The 23,731-nt window shown below is 41.8% G+C and overlaps 1 protein-coding gene across 3 annotated transcripts in view; it reads left to right on the plus strand.

Moving 5' to 3' along the window:
- Positions 1–23,731, plus strand: part of LOC122559359 (tryptophan 2,3-dioxygenase-like) — a 95,881-nt gene that overhangs the window by 46,966 nt on the left and 25,184 nt on the right. For all 3 annotated transcript variants that reach the window (XM_087980136.1, XM_043708807.2, XM_087980135.1), the window contains 2 exons: positions 13,253–13,439; positions 23,130–23,237. In XM_087980136.1, coding sequence (XP_087836262.1) covers positions 13,253–13,439; positions 23,130–23,237 — 295 coding nt within the window. The remainder of the gene's footprint in view (positions 1–13,252; positions 13,440–23,129; positions 23,238–23,731) is intronic.

The raw sequence follows: 23,731 nt of genomic DNA on the forward strand, positions 1-23,731 counted from the left end.
GATCCAGATGGGTAATTTTTTTTACACAGAGGGTGGTGAGTGTCTGGAATGGGCTGCCAGAACAGTGGTGGAAGTGAATACAATTTTGTGATTGAAGAACCACTTAGACAGGTACATGGGTAGGATACATATGGATGGATATGGACTAAACACAGCCAAATGGACCTAGTTTAATTGTGAAAATTGGGTAGCATGGACAGGTTGGGCCGAAGGGCCTGTTTTCATGCTGTAGATCTCTATGACTCTATAAGTTTTATTTGCAGTGGGTAGTAAATGTCTGGAAAGCTCTACCAGGGCAAGTGGTCAAAGCAGAAATGATAGCAAACTTTAAGAGGCATTTTGACAGACACATGAACAGATAGGGAATAGGGATATGGACCATATGGAAGCAGATGGGATTTGTTTAGAATGGCACCATGGTTGGTGCAGACATGATGGGCTGTAGGGCCTGTTCCTGAGACGTACAGTCCAAAGTTCTATGTTTGACCACGAGGGTCAAAGGTGCCAGCGGAATAATTTCCACGCATTCTCAGGCAGATAGGATTAATTTAAAATGGAATCATGCTCACCATAGACATGTGTTGAGCTGAGGGAGCTGTTGCCTTGCTGTACTCTTCTAAGTTCTATTTGCACTGTGACATGGTACAGCAGCCTCTCAACACTCTCAATCCACGGCACATTCTGTAAGGACATCATGCTGACATGAGTAAAATCGAGGTTACAGAGACTCCAACAAAATGATGTAGTACAAAACAAATCAAATTTATCAAACATGAATACTTCATACATAGTGTATTATCACTTGTGCCACCAAAGAGTCTTTTTTCTTTTTCTCCTTCACATTACATCCTTGTGTTGTCCCAAGGTCTGCAGCTGTGTGGAGGGAGCCTCTTTGGCTGTGGAGCCTATTGACCTTGGGTTTAGTCAGCTAATCTTGTAGCATGTGCATCTGGATGGTCCTGAGGATACACTGAGGATCCTCTTGCCAGAGGCCGGGTAGAGGTGGAGAGCCTAGCCTCCTTGGGACTGTAATGGGAGGAAACTTCAGAGGGACCTCTATATGATTCATCTTTTGGTTGGATTCCTCCTGGCACCATCATGTGGTGAAAAGGTCACCTGGAATCTGAGCTACATTTTCTATTCTTGTGTTGCAATGCCCAGAATCCTGAGAATAGTGGTTGGACTGATGGGGTGAAGTTGTGTGCACCTTTCCAGCACACCTCCAAGATGCTGGTCCTAGCTTACCTTCAGGGTGCTGGTCCTTGCTCACCATTTCAGCTTCCAATCTCTCCATGGATGCAACCAACCAATCACATACTTGAGGCAGCTGAGTCAACATTGTGCAGCTGTACTAACGCTGCCTCTTGGCTATGAGAACCATCATCTCCCACATACCTGTCTGCCACTCGTTCTTGTGCATTCTGGATGAAGTCTCTGATTGTCAACACCACAAGCTCATCTCCTGTCTGGAGGTCAGCAGAAGTTTGGTCTCCAGCAGTCCTCTGTGTGCTAGCAGTCTGGTGTATTTCTTCAATTGACCAACCCCAGAACTATCAAAGTGAGGTGCTCTGCTGAAAATGTGTTGCTGGAAAAGCGCAGCAGGTCAGGCAACATCCAAGGATCAGAAGAATCGACGTTTCGGGCATGAGCCCTTCTTCAGGAATTCTTGAAGAAGGGCTCATGCCCGAAACGTCGATTCTCCTGCTCCTTGGATGCTGCCTGACCTGCTGCGCTTTTCTAGCAACACATTTTCAGCTCTGATCTCCAGCATCTGCAGTCCTCACTTTCTCCTCAAAGTGAGGTGCTCACCAGGTTATTCTCTAAATTTTTCTAAACATGAGATTCTCCCAGAGGTGTCAACATCTGTACTAGTGGAGGGTGCAGGTGGCACACCTGCTAATGCTTCCTCAATGTTTGGTACTGTCTTCCTCAAAGAGTGAGGCGATATCTTAATACAGAACCAGCCTTTTCTTCACCAAATTTGTGGACTCATTGATACCTGCAAATCACAAGGGAGGGAAGGTATTGCAGCCAATGGTTTGAAGTAATGTCCAGAAAATGACATTGCGAGCAGGATTAACATAAGGCTTGCAGTGGACTGAAAAATAGTACTCACTAAGTTGACAGGACATAGATGTCTCAGCATCCCTGCAGGAGCACTCCTAGTAGCTTTTCGTGAGAGGCAGGAGTCTCTCTTTGCAGGTGAGCATAGGGTGGCTGGGTGGTGATTGAAGGGGCTACTGAACTCTGCTTCACCTGAAATGAGAAAAAGGGAGGAATTGAGTGAGAGGAAAGTGGGTAACATGGCTGTCAGAGTTGGTGCAAATGTTTGAAAGGTGGTGAGCTGTCATGGGCAAGTGAGTATACAACATAAAGGTAACACAGAGTTAGTCATGCAAGAGGTTAGGAGGGATCAAAATTAAGTGAAGAAAGATGGTAATGGTTATAGCAAGAGTGGTCCAGAGGATTGTGGCATACTCTTCCTGGAGGACTGGCAGAGGAGGCCATGGAACCAGAAAGAGGTGAATGTGTTAACAGAGATAAAATGTAGAGTGAGTATGTGGTAGCAGAGAGAAGAGTTGCATTTACTCTAGCTGAAAGGAGTTCACTGACCGTCTTCTTACACTGTTGGCCATTACTGTGCACAATGGACATCACATTGACCCAGGTAGTGAACCTAGCCTGCCCGGGTCTGGTTCCATGGCCTCCTCTGCCAGTCGTCCAGAAAGAGTATGCCACCATCCTCTGGACCCCTCCATCCACAACACTTACAGATCCCTACTGGAGAATTGTGTCACCATCTTCCCTTTCTCTGACATCCTCTGACTGAAGGTCCAACACTGAGCAGTTCTGAGGAAGGATGGTCAAATCCAAAATGTTAGTTCTGTTTTCTCTTCATAGATGCTGCCAGACCTGCTGAGCTTTTCCAGTAATTTCTATGTTTGTTGCTGAGCAGGACAGCTTCAGAATGCAAGTGCTTGGCTGGTACACCGCAGCCTTTTAAGTAATGCACATATGCGAGGTCTTTCAGTGGATATCCAATAAGTGGCAAGTGGTGAGAGGTAAGATGGGGTTATAATTGGACTAAAGATAGGTAGCGAGGTAAGTAATTAATAAAGAGATATAATAAACAAACAACTGTGGACTCTGAAAATCTGAAAACAAAAGCAGAAACTCATTAGGTTTGACAGCATTTGTGGAGAGAAAACAGTTAAAATTTTGAGCCAGTGACACTTCTTCAGAATGAGGTAAGTTTGGTAAGATGTTGCAAGAGATCTTGCTGAGTCTTGAGTTGAGAAACTCTCCAAGAAACTTAATGTAACTGACGCTTAGCCAGACTAAAATTTGATTCAGCGTTATTGACTATTCATAAAGTCTATTGAAAACCCAAGTTTCTGTATGATACGGATTACACACGTGGCATTGTCAGACAATCACACAAAGTTTGTGCAATTAGCTTCATTTGTGTAAACCTGGCCCTTTGCAATATTCAGATAGCAACAAAATCCAAAAGACTTGAACAGTACAGCAACCACCACAATAATACTGTGTGCAGTTCAGAAAATATTGAACAAATAGCGATGTGTTCTATTCTCACATGGCTACTGATTTCAATTCAAAGTTTAAAGAAGATTAATTAGCATCAACCTATTTACTTGCCACAATTTGATGTTTCTATCCACAGAACTAGCTTGGATTATCAGAAAAACTAAACTTTGCAAAACTACATTTAAAAATGGAGCAAATAATAATAAAAGCAAAATATTGCGGACCATAAGAATCAGACCAGGAGTTGGCCATTTCACCCCTCAGGTGTGTTCCACCTTTCAATAGGATTATGGCTGGTCCAGCATTCCCACATCTACTTTCCTCCCCTTTTTCCATAATCCTTGACTCCAATGACAAACAATCTATCTATCTCAGCCTTCAACATACACAAGGTCCCTGTCCCAACAGCTCTTCTGTGGCAAAGAGTTCCAAAGAATCTCAACCCTCTGAGAGGAAATTCCTCCTCATCTCAGTCTTAAGTAAGTACCCCTTTATTCTGAGATGATGCTCTCTGGTCTTAGATTCACATGTGAGGTGAAACATCCTTTCAGCATTTACCTCAAGTCCCTTAGGAATCCTGTATGTTTCAAAGGGATCACCTCTCATTCTTCTACACTCCCATGAGGAGAGTCCCATCCTGTTTCATCTTTACTCATAAAACAATCCCTCGATACTGGGGATTATCCATGTGACCTTCTCTGAACGGCTTCCAATGAAATTCAAAAAAAGGAAGGAAGCAAAAAGTGAATAATTATAGTCCAATTAACAATCTTCTACTGTTGGATTAAAATTTGAATCAATTAAGGAAGTGATAGCAACAAATATCTTTCTGTAAATAAGGGATCAAAGCTGCTCACTGTATTCCAGATATGGTCTGACCAGAACCTTATACAATCGCTGTAAGGCTTCCATATTCGTATACTCCAGCCACCTTGAAATCAGGGCCAATATTCTATTGCTCTTCCTGATTAGCTGCTGCCCCTGTGTGCTAGCCTTCTGTGTTTTGTGTACAAGTCCCCCCAAGTCTCTTTGTGTTGCAGCTTGCTGTAATTTTTCTCCATTCAAATAATACTGTTCTTTTGGTCTCCCTGACAAGATTTACAACTTCACGTTTTCCCACATGATACTCCATTGTCCATTTAATTAAACTGTCAGTAACTCTCTATAAACTATCAGCATCTCTCTGTAAACTGTAAGTGTCCCTCTGTAAACCCCTCATTTCCCTTTCACAAGTGGACTTTCCACTTATTGTTGTATTGCCTGCAAATTTGGTCACAGTACATTCGCTTCCTTCCTCCACATCATTAATATATATTTTGCACTGCACTGATTGCTGTGGAACCTCATTGATCACGAGTCATCAACCTGAAAAAGGTACGCCCTATTTTCATCTTCTGTTTCCTGCCCATTAGCCAACGCTGTATCCATGCCAATATAATACTCCAACATCCTGGACTCTTATCTTATGACTTCAAGCTTTTGGAAGGTACTTTGTCATATGCATTTTGGAAGTCTAAATTCAACACATCAGTTGGTTCCCCTAGATTCACTCTGGTTGACACTTCCTCAAAAAACGCTCATAAGTGGGCGGCACGGTGGCACAGTGGTTAGCACTGCTGCCTCACAGCGCCAGAGACCCGGGTTCAATTCCCGCCTCAGGCGACTGACTGTGTGGAGTTTGCACGTTCTCCCCGTGTCTGCGTGGGTTTCCTCCGGGTGCTCCGGTTTCCTCCCACAGTCACAAAGATGTGCAGGGCCAGGTGAATTGGCCATGCTAAATTGCCCGTAGTGTTAGGTAAGGGGTAAATGTAGGGGTATGGGTGGGTTTCGCTTCGGCGGGTCGGTGTGGACTTGTTGGGCCGAAGGGCCTGTTTCCACACTATAATGTAATCTAATCTAAAGTCAGGCAGGCACAATTTCCTTATCACAAAGCTATACTGATTCTGTTTGATTAGATTATAATTTTCCAATATATATTACTACCACTTCTTTAATAATGATTCTAATTTTTTTCCAACAATAGATGATTGGCCTATATTATCCACTTTTTGCTTACTTCCCTTTTTGAAAAGTGGTACCACATTAGCAGTTTTCCAATCCCTCCAGTACTTCCCCAGAATCCAAGGAATTTTGGCAAATTACAACTATGCATCTCGTATCCATGTAGCCACTTTTTTTAGCATGCTAGGAATCAAGCCATCAGAGCCATGGGCATTCCTGCCTTTAGCTCTATTTGTTTGTTGAACACTACTTCTTTAGCAATGGTGATGATATTTAATTCCTCCCCAAGATTCACTAGTATTAATGGGATATTTGTTGTTCCTACACTCTAAAGACTGCTGCAAAATATCTGTTTAACTCCTCTGTCATTTCTTTATTCTCCATAACTATCTCCCCAGATTCATTTTCTAAGAGGAAGGGCTTTTCCCCAAAATGTCGATTTTCCTGCCCCTCAGATGCTGCCTGACCTGCTGTGCCTTTCCAGCACTATTCTAATCTTGACTCTAATCTCCAGCATCTGCAGTACCCACTTTCGCCTCATTTTCTAAGAGACCTATCTTCACTTTTAAAAATCACACAACACCAGGTTGTAGTCCAACAGGTTTAATTGGAAGCACACTAGCTTTTGGAGCGACGCTCCTTCATCAGGTGATAGTGATCACCTATCACCTGATGAAGGAGCATCGCTCCGAAAGCTAGTGTGCTTCCAATTAAACCTGTTGGACTACAACCTGGTGTTGTGTGATTTTTAACTTTGTACACCCCAGTCCAACACCGGCATCTCCAAATCATACCTTCACTTTAGTTGCTGAAAACAGGGTTTTTTTTTTGTGAGGATTCCTTTTCATTCTCATTAATCCATTTGATCAGTGCTGCAGTCACATAGTCACTTCGGTATTTGTACTAATGTATATGACCTTTGAATTCACACAGAGCATAAACAGAAAAAATCCGCAATATCTTCAATAGGAATAGCTAGTTAATTAAACTTACAACTACAACAAAAACATTAGTTTACTTGATGCTGCAGTTTCAATTAGTACAAGATAGCAGCTCATAAATTAGCAACTGTTAATTTTCAGAATATGTCACACACGCATCAACAAGAAAAAGCCATGACATTAAACTCTCAGCCATGATATGGTGTACATGCACTTCAGTAAAGCCTTTGATAAGGTTCCACATAGTAGGCTATTGGAGAAAATGCCGAGGCACGGGATTGTAGGTTATTCAGCAATTTGGATTAGAAACTGGCTTTCTGTATAAAGGTAACGAGTGGTGGTTGATGGAAAATATTCAGCCACAAGGATCTGTTTTGTGGCCACTGCTGTTTGTCATTTTTATAAATGACTTGGATGCAGGCTTAGGTAGATGAGTTAGTAAGTTTACAGATGATACAAAAGTTGGTGGAGTAATGGACAGTGTGGAAGAATGTTGCAGGGGGACTTGGATAAACTGCAGAATTGGGCTGAAAGGTAGCAAATGGAGTTTAATGCAGATGAATGTTCATTTTGGAAAGAATAACAGGAAGGCAAAGTACTGGGTCAATGGAAAGATTCTTGGTAGTGTGGATATGCAGAGGATCTTGGTGTCCATGTACATAGATCCCTGAAAGTTACCACCCAGATTGATAGTGCTGTTAAGAAGGCATATGGTGTGTTAGGTTTGATTGGTAGAGGGATTGAGTTCTGGAGCTGTGATGTCATGCTGCAACTGTACAAAATGCCACCCCCATCGTCCTCTCATTTATCTCTCCACCCTGCAGGCACTCTGCCTGTATTCCTGATGAAGGGCTTTTGCCCGAAACCTCGATAATCCAGAATCTGGTTTCCAGCATCTGCAGTCATTGTTTTTACCTAAAACACTAGAGCTGCCTCACTTGGAATATTGTGTACAGTTCTGGTCGGCCCATTGCAGGAAGGATGTGGAAGCATTGGAAAAGGTGCAGAGGATTTACCAAGATGTTACCTGGTCAGGAGTGAAGGTCTTATGAGGAAAGGCTGAGGGACTTGGGTCTGTTCTCATTGGAGAGAAGAAGGCTAAGAGGGGATTTATTAGAGACATACAAGATGATCATAGGGTGGACAGTGAAAATCTTTTTCCGAGGATGATGACATCTGCTTGTACGAGGAGGCATAGCTGCAAATTGAGGGGTGATAGGTAGAGGCAGGTTCTTTACTCAGAGAGTGGTGAGGGTGAGGAATGCCCTGCCTGCCAATGTGTTCAACTCAGCCACATTAGGGGCATTTAAATAGTCCTTGGATAAACATATGGATGATGATGGGATAGTATAGGAGGATGGGTTTAGATTAGTTCACAGGTTGGTGCAACAGGCCAAAGGACCTGTTCTCGCTGGATTGCTCTATGATCTATGTTCTATGACGTTCATCTGTTATAGCGAATGTGATTTCATCACATATACACAAAAGACTTGAATGTAGGAGGGTTGATCAGTAAGTTTGCAGATGATACAAAATTTGGTATGTAGGAGGATAACCTTAGATTACAAGAGAATATATTCAGGCTGGTCAGAAGAGCTGATCAGTGGCAAATGAATGTGATCTGATAAATGGGAGGTGTTGCACTTGGGCAGGACAAACAAGGCTGAGGGAATACATGATGAATGTTAAGACTCTGAGGATCAGAGAAACTTTGATGTGCATTTATATTGCTGCCTTAATTTCTTCAGCCATGCAGATAAATGGTTAAGCAGGCAAGTAAGATACTTGTTTTTATTAGGCATAGAGTTTGAGAGCAAGGAAATTATGCTGGAACTGCATAAAACATTATTTATGCCACAGCTAGAGTATTGTGTGCAGTTCTGAAATCCAGATTTTACCGTTTATATGATAGTACTAGAGAGGGTAGTACTGGAAGACTTTAATCAGTTACTTAGTCTTTTCAATGCATATCAGATCTCAAACTTTAATTTAATAACTGTCGGATTGTTTATTACAATTGCATCCTTTACATTCTTCTCTGACAGTAGCTCCTGATAATACAAATCTACCGCACAAAAGAAACACTTCAGTACATCAGAAACAAAGGCACTAGGCATACAGCCTTCTATGCCTTGGCATAACAGGTGCACATCAAACCATTTCTCAAATGTTATCAGGGTTTCTGTCTCTGCCATCCTCACAGGGAGGTATTCCAGATTTGTACCATCCTCTGGGTGAAAAGCCATCTCCTCTAAACTGGTCATTGATCCTTCCCATTAGGGGAAAGGTTTATTCCTGTCTACTCTCATAATATTATACATCTCAATAACATCCCCTCTCAATTTTCTCTGCTGTAAGAAATGCAATCCCAATCAGTCCAATCTCTTTTCATATCTGAAACTCTCCAGTCCAAACAGCATCTTAGTAAATCTTCTGTGTACCCTCTCCAGGACTATCATATAAATGTTATAATCTAGATTACAGAACTATGGCATAAATAATATTTTATGCAGTTCTAGCATAATAGTGTAGGGGAATAGTGTAGGGGGACGAGCTGAGAATAATTCACAGGTCGGCGCAACATCGAGGACCGAAGGGCCTGTTCTGTGCTGTATTGTTCTATGTTCAATGTTCTATAATTTCCTTGCTCTCAAACTCTATGCCTAATAAAAGAAGTATCTTATTTGCCTGCTTAACCATTTATCTGCATGGCTGAAGAACTTAAGGCAGCGGTATAAATGCACATCAAAGTTTCTCTGATCCTGAGTGCTTCCCAGATTCTTAACATTCATCATGTATTCCATCAGCCTTGTTTGTCCTGCCCAAGTGCAATACCTCACATTTATCAGTTCAAATTCATTTTGCCACTGATCAGCTCTTCTGACCAGCCTGAATATATTCTCTTGTAACCTAAGTCCAGGAACCCCCTACCTACGTTCAGGACACCACCCACATCCTTCACCTCCTCCAAGACTTTTATTTCCCCAGCCCCCAATGCCTTATCTTCACCATGGACATCCAGTCCCTCTACACATCTATCTGCCTTGATGAAGGTCTCCAGGCCTTCCTTTCGCATTTCTTGCTCTCGCACCGACCCAACCAGTATCCTTCCACACTAATTCGCCTGGCAGAGCTGGCCCTCACTCTCAACAACTTCTCCTTCCAATCCTCCCACTTCTTCCAAACCAAAGGGATAGCCATGGGCACCCATTTGAGCATCAACTATGCCTGCCTCTTTGTCGGGTACATGGATCAGTCCATCTTCCACAGCTTCATCGACACCATTCTTCACCTTTTCCTCCTTTATATTGATGACTGTGTTGGCACCAGCTCATGCTCCCATGAGGAGGTTGAACAGTGCATCAACTTCACGAACACCTTCCACCCCGATCTCAAATTCACCTGGACTCAAATTCTCAGACACCTCCCTCCCCTCCCTGGACCTCTTTATCTCCATCTCCATCTCCAGCGACAGACTAAACATGGACATTTACTACAAATCCACCAACTCCCATAACTACCTGGACGACACCTCCTCCCACCCTACCTCCTGTAAAAACACCATCCCTTATTCCAAATTACTCCGCCTCCACTGCATCTGCTCTTAGGAGGACCAATTCCCCCATAAAACATCCCAGATGGCCTCCTTCTTCAAAGACTGTGATTTCCCCTCCCGTGTGGCCAATGTTGCCCTCCAGAGTATCTCCTCCACTTCCCGCTCCTCCACCCTTAAACCCCACCCTTCCAATCGCAACAAGGACAGAACCACGCCCCCCTCAACCCCAGTCCTCACCTTCTACCTCACCAACCTCCACGTAAATCGCTTCATCCTCTGCCACTTCCACCACCTGCAAACGGATCTCACCACTAGGGATGTATTTCCCTCCCTACCCCTATCAGCTTTCTGGAGAGAGTATTCCTCCTGTGACTCCCTCGTCAGATCCACACGACTCCCACCAGCCCACCCCCCATCCCCAGCACCTACTCCTGCCACCACAGCAAGTGCAAAACCTGTACCTACACTTCCTCCCTCACCTCCATCCAAGGCCCTAAAAGATCTTTCCAGATCTGACAGAAATTTACCTGTATTTCCATGCATGTTATCTACTGTATCTGTTGCACTGGATGTGGTCTGCTCTACATCAGGGAGGCAGGGCTCCTACTTGCAGATCATTTTAGAGAACGTCTCTGGGACACCTGCACAACCCAACCCCACCGTCCCGTGGCTGAACACTTCAACTCTCCCTCCCATTCCACAAAGACATGCAGGTCCTGGGCCTCCTCCAACGCCAAACCCTTACCACCCGATACTTGGAGAAGAATACCTCATCTTCCACTTTGGGACCCTGCAATCATAAGGGAGCAATGTGGATTTCACCAATTTCCTCATTTCCCCTCCCCCAACCTTATCCCAGTCCCAAGCCTCCAACTCAGTACCACCTCCTTGACCAGTCCTACCTGGCCATCTTCCTTCCTTCCCACCCATCCGCTCCACCCTCTTCTCCGACATATCACCTGCCTCCTCCCCACCTTCATCAACCTATCACATTCCCAGCTACCTTTCCCCCAGCCCCACCTCCCTCCCATTTATCTTTCAGCTTCCCCCCAACCCCGGCGTACAAATGAAGGCCTTATGCCTGAAATGTCGACTCTCCTGCTCCTCGGATGCTATTCATTTCCAGCACCACACTCTTGATCACAGTCATCAGCCTCCTTTTTTCTCTTAATGCAACACTGTGTATCCCTCAATATCCATGGTACACATGATTTGATGGTCCCACCCTTTTTCTTTATTCAAACAAATTAGAAATTTGCATTCCTCCTTTTTACTGTACCTCTTTCTTTTTCCTAATCAAAATTGTCACCCCCCCGCCGCTCCTTCCCTGTCTTGCCTAGATATCCTAAATTCAGGAATATTGTGCTGCCAATCTTATTCCTCTCTCAACCATGTTTCACTGACAGTAATTACATCATTTCCTCCTGTTTTAATCTGTGTCCTCAACTCATCAGCTCTGTTTGTCAGACTCTTTACATTAAAATAAATACCATTCAACTTTTTCAAAGTAACTTATACCTTAACTGGCTTCTAACGTCTATGCCTTTCTAACTCATTTGCTGACTCCTGTAATTTTGGCGGTTCATCCACCCTGCTGAACCATCTCCTTGGATCCCACTCTCCTCCAGCTGCCCTTAAATTATAAATTCCATATTAATTTGCAAGGAATTCATAGCCTCACTGATTTCAAAGTTTCCTGGCTCCTGGTTTCGTTGAATATCCCTTTTATTGACACATTTAAAATGAATGTTTTTTCTTTGCAGCAGCCTCATCCCCCACACCCTTATCCCAGTAACCATCCTCTCTCTCAACCATCCATGCAGTCTTTCTTTCTTTCAAAGCCTACCTCCCCTTCCTATCTGCATGCAGTCTCCCCCACCCCTTTTGCAGCCGCCTTCTCTCACCCCAGCATTCCTTGCAGCCTTCCTCATTCCCATGTAGCCTCTTTACCTCCTCCAGTTGCCTTTTAGCCTCATTACATCCTAAAGACCACATGCAGCTTTTCTGATTCCCCTACTTCTCATCCTTTTCCCACTCCCATGTGCATCCTCCCTGTTTCTTCTCAACTCTCTTGTTCCTGAACAATTAGACCTTTGACTTGGACCCAAAGAAGATTAGGTAAAAACAATGACTGCAGATGCTGGAAACCAGATTCTGGATTAGTGGTGCTGGAAGAGCACAGCAGTTCAGGCAGCATCCAAGGAGCAGCGAAATCGACGTTTCGGGCAAAAGCCCTTTATTCCTGATGAAGGGCTTTTGCCCGAAACGTTGATTTCAACGCTCCTTGGATGATACCCAAAGAAGATTGCCCATTGCATGTTGGTGAGCACATCAAGGCCATTGAGGCAAGGGAATTGCTGTGCAAACTCAGACCCTGATGATTAGCATCACATACATTTCCTCTCCTCAGCTCTGTAATGGGTTAGCCATTTAAGGGCGAAAGTGAGGAAAATATTCTTCACTTGTTCATTGTGAATGTTTGGAATTCTCTCCCTTTGAAGGCTGTGGCTGCTGAGTCCTTGAGTATATTCAATACTCAGTGATCACTTCTTGTGTGTTTTGGGAGTCAAAAAGATTTGGAAATAGAACAGGAAAGTAAAATTGATATAAAAGCTTAGCTTTGATCTGATTGAATTGAAGCAGCCTTGAGTAACTCTATGACCTACTCCTAATTCCTTTGATTTCTTCTTCTGCTCTAATCCTTTCTCCTTCTATAGACATCATAAACTGCAAGTTTTTTGTTTGTAGTTCTTTGTTCTAAAGGTATGGTGAATGTCAGCATGAAGACATTTATTGTCAGTCTTTAATCATTTGGAAAATGCACCTTCTTAATAGGAATTAATAAGATTGTTAGGTCATCTTTAATGTAATCATACAAATATGTTATTAATTTTTAATCTGCATAAGGCATCCCATGATCCAGAAGGTAAGGTTATAACCTACATCTCCTTAGGTGGTTGTAAGATGAAAAGTCTAATTTTTTTCCACTCAACGGACTCATCTTATGTGTATCCCTGTTGACAAATTTCCTTTCTTCCAGAATGGAACTGACCAATGTAATAGTAAAACAAAGTCAATTACAATCTAACAATTGTTTAGTTTTATACGAAACATGAGAAAAAGAACAGTTTTTAGTGAATTTCCATCTACAGTGTTTATAATGTTCTGTGTAACATATCATTTCTTTTACAATATATTTTTAAAGGAATTATTTAGTACCTGCATCTGGATTTCAGAGCCTGCAGTTTCGTCTTCTGGAGAATAAGATTGGCGTTCCAGAGAGCCTGCGGGTTCCTTACAACAGAAAGCACTATAAGGACAATTTCAAAGGGAAGGACAATGAGTTACTACTTCAATCTGAGCTGGAACCAACACTATTACTATTGGTGGAGGTACTCAATAAGCAGATTCAGTTAATATTCAATAATGTTTTTTTCAAAATAATGTTCAGTAAGATCAATGTAATATTCAGCCTTCAATATTGGAATTAAAGAGCTGACACTCTGCATCAGGCACGTGCATCATTTTGTCCAGTTGTTATGCCAAGCAGTGAAGATAATGCCAGACTTTTGAATTAAATAAATAATAGACAAACTTATTGTAAGAATTTTAGTTTAAGAAGTCTTCAATTTTGTCTTGATTCTTCCTTTGCTATGAATGTGAGGAGTATGTGAACTTGTATGTGGATGTTGAACAACTGAGTAGTATAGTGATAGATAAAGAAGAGGAGCTAAAAAGCCTGACAGCACTCCAGGTCGAGAAGTCACTCGAGCCAAATGAGATCCATTCTCGATTGCTGAGAGATGGAAGGAAGAAAATCGCAAATCCATTGACAGAAAGTTTCCTGACCTCTCTGAATGCATGATTAGTTCTGAGGGTCCTGGAGGATTGCAAATGTAACATCATTGTTTAAGAAAGGGGCAAAGGGTAATCCAGGAAGTTTAAGACCTGTTAGCTTGATATCAATAGTAGAAAGCTTATGGAGGTCATAATGTGGGATAAGGTAAATATACATTTCTGAAAATGTAAGATAATACTATACAGTTAATATGACCTTGTCAAGGGCTGGTCATGTCTGACAACTTTGATTGAGTTCTTTGAGGCAGTGGATGAGGGTAACGTTGTAGATGTTGTACATTTGGACTTACAGAAAATACTTAATACGGTGCCACATGGCAGTTAGTAAATTAAGGATTGATGGGTCCTTGGCAGCAATGATTTGAAGTTGGCTAAATGATAGGAAACAGAGGGTAGGTATGGATCAGCATTTCTCAGTTTGGTAATGAGTTGAAAGTGATGTTGCCTAGTGGTCAGTGTTGGGACTCTTGCTTTTCTTGATTTATATAAATGATTTTGAGATGGATATTGAGGGCAAAATCTCTACTTTTGAAGATGATACAAATGGGTAGATAAATTTCAATGCAGAAAAATGTGACATTATATATTTTGGTAGGAAAAACATGGAAAGACAACACAGGATCGATAGTACAACTTTGAGGGACTACAGGAACAAATGTATCCTAGGGTTCGCATGCATGTTTCTCTGAAAGTGGCCAGGCAAGTTAAAACAGTTGTTAAGAAGGCTTATGGGATCCTTTGGTTTATAAATAGAGGCAAAGAGTATAAAAGCAAGCAATTGAAGCTACACCTGTACAAATCATTGGTCAGACCACATTTGGAATGCTGTATTTGGTTCTTGGCACCTTATTTAAGGAAGGATGTTAAAACTCTGGAGAGAGTGCTAAGAAGATTTGCTAGAATGAAACAATGAATGAGAGAATTTAGATAAAAGGAAAGATTTCCTTGGAGCAGAGAAGATGAACAGGTGACCTTACTGAGGTGTTTAAAATTATAAACAATTTTGACAGGGTAAAGTAGGATATCCTGTTTCTACAAGTTAGTATGTCAATAACTAAGAGTCAGAATTTCAAGATTGTCAGGAAGAAAGATTGTGGGCAGCACGGTGGCACAGTGGTTAGCACTGCTGCCTCACAGTGCCAGAGACCCGGGTTCAATACCCGCCTCTGGCGACTGACTGTGTGGAGTTTGCACGTTCTCCCCGTGTCTGCGTGGGTTTCCTCCAGGTGCTCCGGTTTCCTCCCACAGTCCAAAGATGTGCAGGTCAGGTGAATTGGCCATGCTAAATTGCCCGTAGTGTTAGGTAAGGGGTAAATGTAGGGGTATGGCTGGGTTGCGCTTCGGCGGGGCGGTGTGGACTTGTTGGGCCGAAGGGCCTGTTTCCACATTGTAAGTAATCTAATCTAATCTAATCTAATCTAATCTGAAAGCTAGGAGGGAGATGGGAAAAAAAATTCTTTCCTCAGAGAGTTGTTAGAATTTGGCTCAGCCCGAGAGAATGGTGGAGGTGGATCCCAGAGGAGGTTTTAAAAGAGAGCTGGATATATATTTGAAAGTGGTGAATTTTAAAGACTGCGGAGATTAGGGCTGGAGAATGGGACTAGCTAGGTCGCTCGTTCGGGAGCCACTACAGACATGCTAGATTGAATGGACTTCTTCTGTACCGTAAAATTATATTATTCAATCTGGGGCTGTTGACAAAATTTGCAAGAGCTGTCTCACAGACTAGTGACGTAATAAGCTGACATAGTCATGGTCAAGAAATCATATCTTACAGACAAGGTGAGGAAGCCCAAAACAATTTATGTTGTATTAACATCTTGTACTGAAAGGATAGTGTTTTCACTTCTCTGAACTTCCTCAGTATTGCATTTATTATTATATTTAAAGGGCTATTCATGCAACTTGAAGAAGGGACTTTCAATTAAAATGCTTTTGACTTAATTTTGCTGGTATTAGGTATTGTTTATGATTTCCAAGGGAATGGTGCTGAATCCTTTCGAGGAGATCAAAAAATGCATAGTTTGTCAATAGAAAACCTGCTGAAATCACATGGTCCTGAAATCACAGTTATAGTCCCTCTTAAGCTTCAGCATGACTATAAAATGTACAACAGGCAGATAAGGGGAATAAAGAAGAGAGTTGTGGGAGGAGACATATTCTCAATAAATAAATAAAGGCCAAGGTTGTTTTAGATTCCTTCTCCCAACTTGACATCAACAAGCAATGGGAATAAGTCAATACCTTTTGTAAATGTTAAGCTTTTGGCAGAGGCCTCCACTGTTCATTTAAAGATATTTGTTAAGTTGCATGTAAATCAAGTAATCCTGAGTCAGTTAAAAATCACACAACACCAGGTTATAGTCCAACAGGTTTAATTGGAAGCACATTGGCTTTCGGAGCGCCACTCCTACATCAGGTGATTGTGCAATAACTTAGTCAGTTAGACACAGTTATTGTTGTCAACATCGCAAACATTTTCAAAGTGGGTCCCAAACATGTCTCTTATTAAATGAGGCACGCAATGTTTACTTAAATTGATGCCTCGGATGGCTCTCTATTATCTAAGCCAATGTTCTTCTGGCAATGCTCAGGGCCAGGAATATGGCTTCCTAAAGTGTGTCCCCATTTTCTGCCTGATCAACAGTTACAAAGGTTCAATTTCTAGACCACTTACCCTCAAAGATGAAATTCTAAATGCAACAAAAAAGACATATGCAAGTCTTTGATTATACTTTGAGGCATTTAATATAGAAGTAAATAATTTATACAAGATTTTAGTTAGACTGTAATTAGATTCAGCATGCAATGTTGGACTTCAATTTATTAGCAGGGTATTAGAACCATGAAAAAGTCTTAGCTAACTTTACCTAAAGTTATATCATGCTTAAGAGGTTCTAGTTATGAAGAATTTCACATTTCTATCTGGGACTGGGAAAGCTAAGGGACAGCTGGAAGAATTTCTTGATTGCTAAAACTTCTTCAAGAATAGTGAAATGTTATTGCTGATATTTATAGGGAGTGCACAAGGTGAAGGGGAAATTTCGTATTTAGGAAAACAGTAAATATGAATTTAAGAACAGTACTGATTAACATTTTGTTTCCATATTCTGCTCAGATTGAAAGGCTTTGACACTAGGCCACAGCCAGGTGCCAAAGAGCAGTGAGGAAAGTTACGATAAAGATCTGAAATATGAGGTTGTTTGAACAGGGGACAGTGGGAAGTTAGAGGCTGGAACAAGAGAGATTGTAGGATAGAGCAGAGAAGTTGGAAACTGAATGGGAGGAAAAAATAAATGGCTGTGAATTGGGATTGATGGTGGTGGAAAAGGCCAGAAAGGAAAGGCATAGAGGGAATTTGAGAGACTGGAGTATTTGGGCAAAAACAAGAGAGATTGGGTGATTGAGGAAAGGGTTTGGAGGGAGATCAGAGATTCCAGCCAGACAATGCAGAGCAGGAAGGAAATTGGATCAATGTCTCATTAAAAATCACACAAAACTAGGTTATAGTCCAGTAGATTTATTTGGAAGCACTAGCTATCGGAGTGCTGCTCCTCCATCAGGTAGTTGTGGAGTATAAGATCATAAGATGCAGAATTTATAGCAAAAGTTTACAATGTGATGTAACTGAAATTACATGTTGAAAAAGACTGGATTATTTGTTAAATCTCTCATCTTTGATAATCACCGTGTTAGTTTCAGTTCTTCCAAGTGTAAATCACAGAACATTTAAAAGCTACATTCTCAACTTTAACAATTGGTGTCATGTCGGCCGCAATGGTCAGATTGATTCTAATCTAAAAAAATTGTACTTGCAGAATTATATTTTACTTTGCTCAAAAACTGCATGAATCCATGTAAGATTCTGTAAAGAGGGGGAACATTTTTCCCTGGAGAGTCAGTGGTTGAGGGGTGAACTAATAAAGGTTTATAAAATTACGAGCGGCATAGATAAGGTGAATAAACTTGATCTTTTCCAAAGGGGAGACCAAACGAGCTTTAAGGTGAGCAGGGAATGATTTAAAAGAGCTGAAAATGTGTTGCTGGAAGAGCGCAGTAGGTCAGGCAGCATCCAGGGAACAGGAGAATCGACGTTTCGGGCATAAACCCTTCTTCATTCCTGAAGAAGGGCTTATGCCCGAAACGTCGATTCTCCTGTTCCCTGGATGCTGCCTGACCTGCTGCGCTTTTCCAGCAACACATTTTCAGCTCTGATCTCCAGCATCTGCAGACCTCACTTTCTCCTCAATGATTTAAAAGAGACTTGATTGGCAGCTTTATCACACAGAGGGTGGTGTATGTATGGAATGAGCTGCCACAGGAAGTGGTAGAGGTGGATACAATTGTAACATTTAAAGATATTTGGACAAGACGTGAATAGTAAAGGTTTATAGGAATATGGGCCAACCCAGGCAAATGAGCTAGTTAAGTTTGGGATATCTGGTCAGCATGAATAAGGTGGACCAATGGGTCTGTTTCTGTGCTTTATGACTTTACAAGACAATAAAAATCATGCAACAATATGTGGAAGGGTCAATTATTAGGGGCACAAGTTCAAAGTGTTGGGCGGGTGGGGGGGAGCTGGGAGTTTAAAAGAGATGTGTGAGGCAAAGGGTGGTGAGAACCTGGAATGTGCTGCCACAGGACGTGGTGGAAGCAGACACAATGGAAGCATTCAAGAAGCACCTCAACAAATAGGAAGGAAATAGCGGAGTGAAGGCAATTTTAATATGCAAGGGCATATTAAAAGGGTTGAAGGGCCTGTTCCTGTGCAATACTGTTCTTTGTTCTTTCTCATATGAAGACCGAGGTTATAATCTAAATTTTTTGCACTTTGATACAAAGTCCAGAACTGATGAACCAAAAAATAAGGTGTTGTGTTTTGAGTTTGTTCACTGCAACACTGTAGCAGAAAGCTCAGCATGGGGCAAGGTGGAGGATGAAAATGTTAAAAATTCAAAACCTCAAGGCCATGCTTCCAGACTGATGGAGGTGTTTCACAAAGTGGTCAGCTAATCTGCACTTGGTTTCCCCAGTGCCATTGTTTTCTTTTAATTAATTCACAGCTCTGCGTGATGTTAGCAAGATCAGCACATTTATTGTCCATCCAATGAGTAAATAGTGGAGATCTGCAGAGATATATATATATAGATTAGGTGAGTGGGCAAAAAGCTTAGCAAATGTGATATTGGCAGGAAGAATAGAGGAGCTGAACATAACTTACATTGAGAAAGACTGCAGAACGCTATGGAACAAATGGACTTTGGAGTCCTCATCCTTGAATCACAAAATGCTAGCATCCAATTTTAACAGGAACAGAGAAGGCAAATAGGATTAGATTAGATTATTTACAGTGTGGAAACAGGCCCTTCGGCCCAACAAGTCCACACCGACCCGCCGAAGCGCAACCCACCCATACCCCTACATTTACTCCTTACCTAACACTACGGGCAATTTAGCATGGCCAATTCACCTGACCTGCACATCTTTGGACTGTGGGAGGAAACCGGAGCACCCAGAGGAAACCCACGCAGACACGGGGAGAACGTGCAAACTCCACACAGTCAATCGCCTGAGGCGGGTATTGAACCCGGGTCTCTGGCGCTGTGAGGCAGCAGTGCTAACCACTGTGCCTAGAGAAGTTTGCTAAAACTACACAAGGCACTAATCATACCACAACTGCAATACTATGAACAGTTTTGGGCCAATTACTTAAATAAATATATCCTGCCATTGGACACAGTTCAGAGACTGTGGAGTGCAGGTTCATAGTTCCTTGAAAGTAGAGTCACAGGTAGGTAGGATAGTGAAAAAGGCATTTTGTATGCTTTCCTTTATTGGTCAGGGTATTGAGTATAGGAGTTGGAAGGTCATGTTACGGCTGTACAGGTCATTGGTTAGGCCACTTTTGGAATTCTGCGTGCAATTCTGGTCTCCTTCCTATCAGAAAAATGTTGTTAAACTTGAAAGGGTTCAGAAAAGGTTTATAAGGATGTTGCCAGGGTTGGAGGATTTGAGATATAGGGAGAGGTTGAATAGACTGGAGTTGTTTTCCCTGGAGCGTCGGAGGCTGAGGGCTGACCTTATAGAGGCTTACAAAATCATGAGGGGCATGGATAGGATAAATAGACAAAGTCTTTTCCCTGGGATTGGGGAGTCCAGAATTAGAGGGTATAGATTTAGGGTGAGACGGAAAAGATATAAAAGAGACCTAATGGGCAATGTTTTTACACAGAAGGTCATACATGTATGGAATGGGCTGCCAGAGGAAGTGGTGGAGGTTAGTACAAGTGCAACGTTTAAAAGGCATCTGGATGGGTATATGAATAGGAAGGGTTTGGAGGGATATGGGCCGTGTGCTGGCAGGTGGGACTAGATTGGGTTGGGATATCTGGTTGGCATGGATGAGTTGGACCGAAGGGTCTGTTTCCGTGCTGTACATCTTTATGACTCTGAGGTTCATTAGATCGATACCAAGAATGGAAGAACATCTAATGAGGAGAGATTGGGTAGATTGGGCCTGGCCACATTGGTATATACAAGAATCTGAGGCTGCCACTGTGTGCAGCAGTGAAGGGTGTGTATGGGGATGGTATGCCAATTAAATGGGCTGTTCTTTCCAGATTGGTAGCAATCTTCTTGAGTGTTGTTGGAGCTGAACTCTTGCATACCAATAGGAAGTATTTCATCACACTCCTGATTTGTGTCTTGGTGGTAGGCAGGTTTTGAGGACTTAGGAGGTGTGTTAATTGCCGCAGAATTCCCAGACATTGAACTGCTATTGTAGTCACAATATTTATATGGCTCGTCCAGTTCAGTTTCTGGTCAATGATTACCCCCAGAATGTTGATAGTGGGGCATTGAATAATGCCATCGAAAGTCAAGGGCTGATGATTTGACTCTCTCTTGTTGGAGATGGTCACTACTTCGCAATTGTATGGTGTTAATATTATTTGCTACCGAGTTTAAATGTTGTCCAGCTCTTTCTCTATTTGGACAGGGAAGGTTTGTAGCTCAGGTTGAGGTTCTGGATGTAGGTTTGCTCGCTGAGCTGGAAGGTTTGTTTTCAGATGTTTCGTCACCACGTGGTGAGAAAGCATCTGAAAATGAACCTTCCAGCTCAGAGAGCAAACCAACATCCATTTCTGTATGCTTGTACACCCGTGGCTTCAACAGACCTGTATTCAGGTACTCAATCCCTTACTCTGACATTGAGGTGGATGCCAAATAAGTTTTAAAATTACTGAGATACTCATCTTTTATAACTGCATAAAGCTCCCTGCATGCACCTCAACCATCGGCTTTGTGATGTAGGACAAAATGTACACTGAAACAAATATCAATTACACCTGGAGGACCATTAACTCAGTGAAATACATTCTTAGGTAATTGTGCCTAAAACTGTTAGTTTTCCAGCATATGGATGAAAGAAGAAAATACTACAGATGCTGGAAATCAGACATAAAAACAGAAAATAATAGAGAAACTTGACAAGAAGAGTCTTAAGACTCAAAACATTAACTCTTTTTCTCTTTTCAATGCATAACGTTGTCCCTAACTGTGTGTTACAGACCTACACATTTCAAATGGGTGGCATGGTGGCACAGTGGTTAGCACTATTGCCTCACAGCATCAGAGACCTGGGTTCAATTCCCGCCTCAGGCGACTGACTGTGTGGAGCTTGCACATTCTCCCCGTGTCTGCGTGGGTTTCCTCCGGGTGCTCCGGTTTCCTCCCACAGTCCAAAAATGTGCAGGTCAGGTGAATTGGCCATGCTAAATTGCCCATAGTGTTAAGCGAAGGGGTAAATGTAGGGGAATGGGTCTGGGTGGGTTGCGCTTCGGCAGGTCAGTGTGGACTTGTTGGGCCGAAGGACCTGTTTCCACACTGTAAGTAATCTAATCTAACTTTAGGACCATGTACAAAGGGTAACACTGAAGCATTGGGCAGCCTCTGCAAAGATGGAAAAGTCACCAAGTCCTTTCAGCATTGTTCCTGAAGGGTTGGAAGCTGTGATACCCCTCATGTTATGTTCCCCACAAAGAATGTATGCTGTAAATCAAAACAAAGAGATACATGTTGCACAGAGAACTTCACATTGATTCCACTGCCTGTAATTTGGAATGTGGAATGCTAATATGGAATGCTAAATATAAGACTGTGACAATTATATATGTTGAATTTTCTTGCAAACCCTGTGATACGTAAAGTCAATTATCATGTAATATGTTTTCAACAATTTGTGTAAATAAAGCATATTTTTGGGGAAGAACATCATGCTGAGGCTTATAAGGCAAAAAGTATTAACACACTATTTATAATATCTCACCAGTTGTGTTCTGGTTGGGTGAAACAGACTAAACTTAACCCCATTTTATTTTCTTCCTCAATGTTGAGACATTTTCCTTTACGTGAGGACTAGTATACATTTGCAAAGCTTTAACTGTAATGTTCTTCATTAACATTTAATTTTAACACCTGTCTTGGTAAACAGAATAATTTGCTTGGCGAACAAACAAAGCACCAATGGCCAAGATTCATCTGGAAGTTTAGTAAGAAAAACTATAATTGTAAAAAGTTTGCTTACAATGAGTAGTGTATAGAGTAAGATTACACTATGATTTTTATTCTTCCTTTACTTGTGAACACACTGAAGTTTACTTTGAAGTTTTGTTACTTTTAAAGAAAACTTGCATTCATATAGCATCTTTCACAACCTCAAGGTATTTGAAAGTAGTCTACAAAGAATGATATATTGTACTATGGGAAATGTGGGAGCCAAACATCATGCTTCCATCAATGGTGATATGGTCATGACTGGATGATATGTTTCTGTGATGTTGAGAGGTCAAGAGGGTTAAATATGATGCTCTTCTTCAAACTAGTAGGACATTTCATTATTAGTTGAGAGAGCAGACAAAGTTTTTTTTTTCTGAAAGGCAACAGTACAGCATTGCACTGGAGTATCAGCTTCAATTTTCTGCTCAATACTCTGAACTTGACACCACCGCGTTACTTATGGATGAGACTGTCCTCACCTGGTTCATAGCTATTTTCTTTGTTCATTATTCTTGATGGTAGATGAAAATCACTCACTACTCCTTAGAGTTGGGAAAAGTTGGATCATTCATCATAATTGTTGAGAGAGCGAGAAGAAAGTCACCAATGTAATTATTGTCTGTTCTGATTAAATTTTGATATTGCAACTTCAATTTTATTTTAAGCAATGGCTGGAGAGAACCCCTGGGCTGGAACCAGATGGATTTGATTTTTGGGGCAAACTTAAAATCAACATTGAAAGAGGACTGAGAGAGGAATTTGCAAATATCCAGGTAACAATCACCGTCAAATTAAAATCAAATATAGAGTAGCAATATGAGCTTGTCATTAAAACTTAATATGTCTTAGAAAAGCATTTCCCATAAGTTATGTCCTGATGAAGGACTTTTGCCCGAAACATCAATTTTCCTGCTCCTTTGATGCTGACTGACCTGCTGTGCTTTTCCAGCACCACTCACTTGACTAAATCTTATAACTCCCTCCTCAACAGCAAGTGGGTATACTTACACCATGTGGATTGCAGCATTTGAAGAAGACAGCTCACCACCATTTACATGGCAGTTAGAAAGAGGAATAACTGTTGGCTTAACCAGCAAAGCCCACATCCCAAAAAGGATTTTTAAACATGTACACTGAGATACAAATAAAACTATGGAAGGGTGTTACTTGTCTTGCAAATAAAAGGGCATTTGTCATCAGTTATATGTGGGATTTGATCAATAATGAGGCATAACAATTTCTATTACAAACAGATTACTGTTTATTG

This window comes from Chiloscyllium plagiosum, unplaced genomic scaffold (assembly GCF_037043375.1).
Source record: "Chiloscyllium plagiosum isolate Xiang-an unplaced genomic scaffold, Cpla_swu_hap1 HiC_scaffold_36, whole genome shotgun sequence".
NCBI lineage: Eukaryota > Metazoa > Chordata > Chondrichthyes > Orectolobiformes > Hemiscylliidae > Chiloscyllium > Chiloscyllium plagiosum.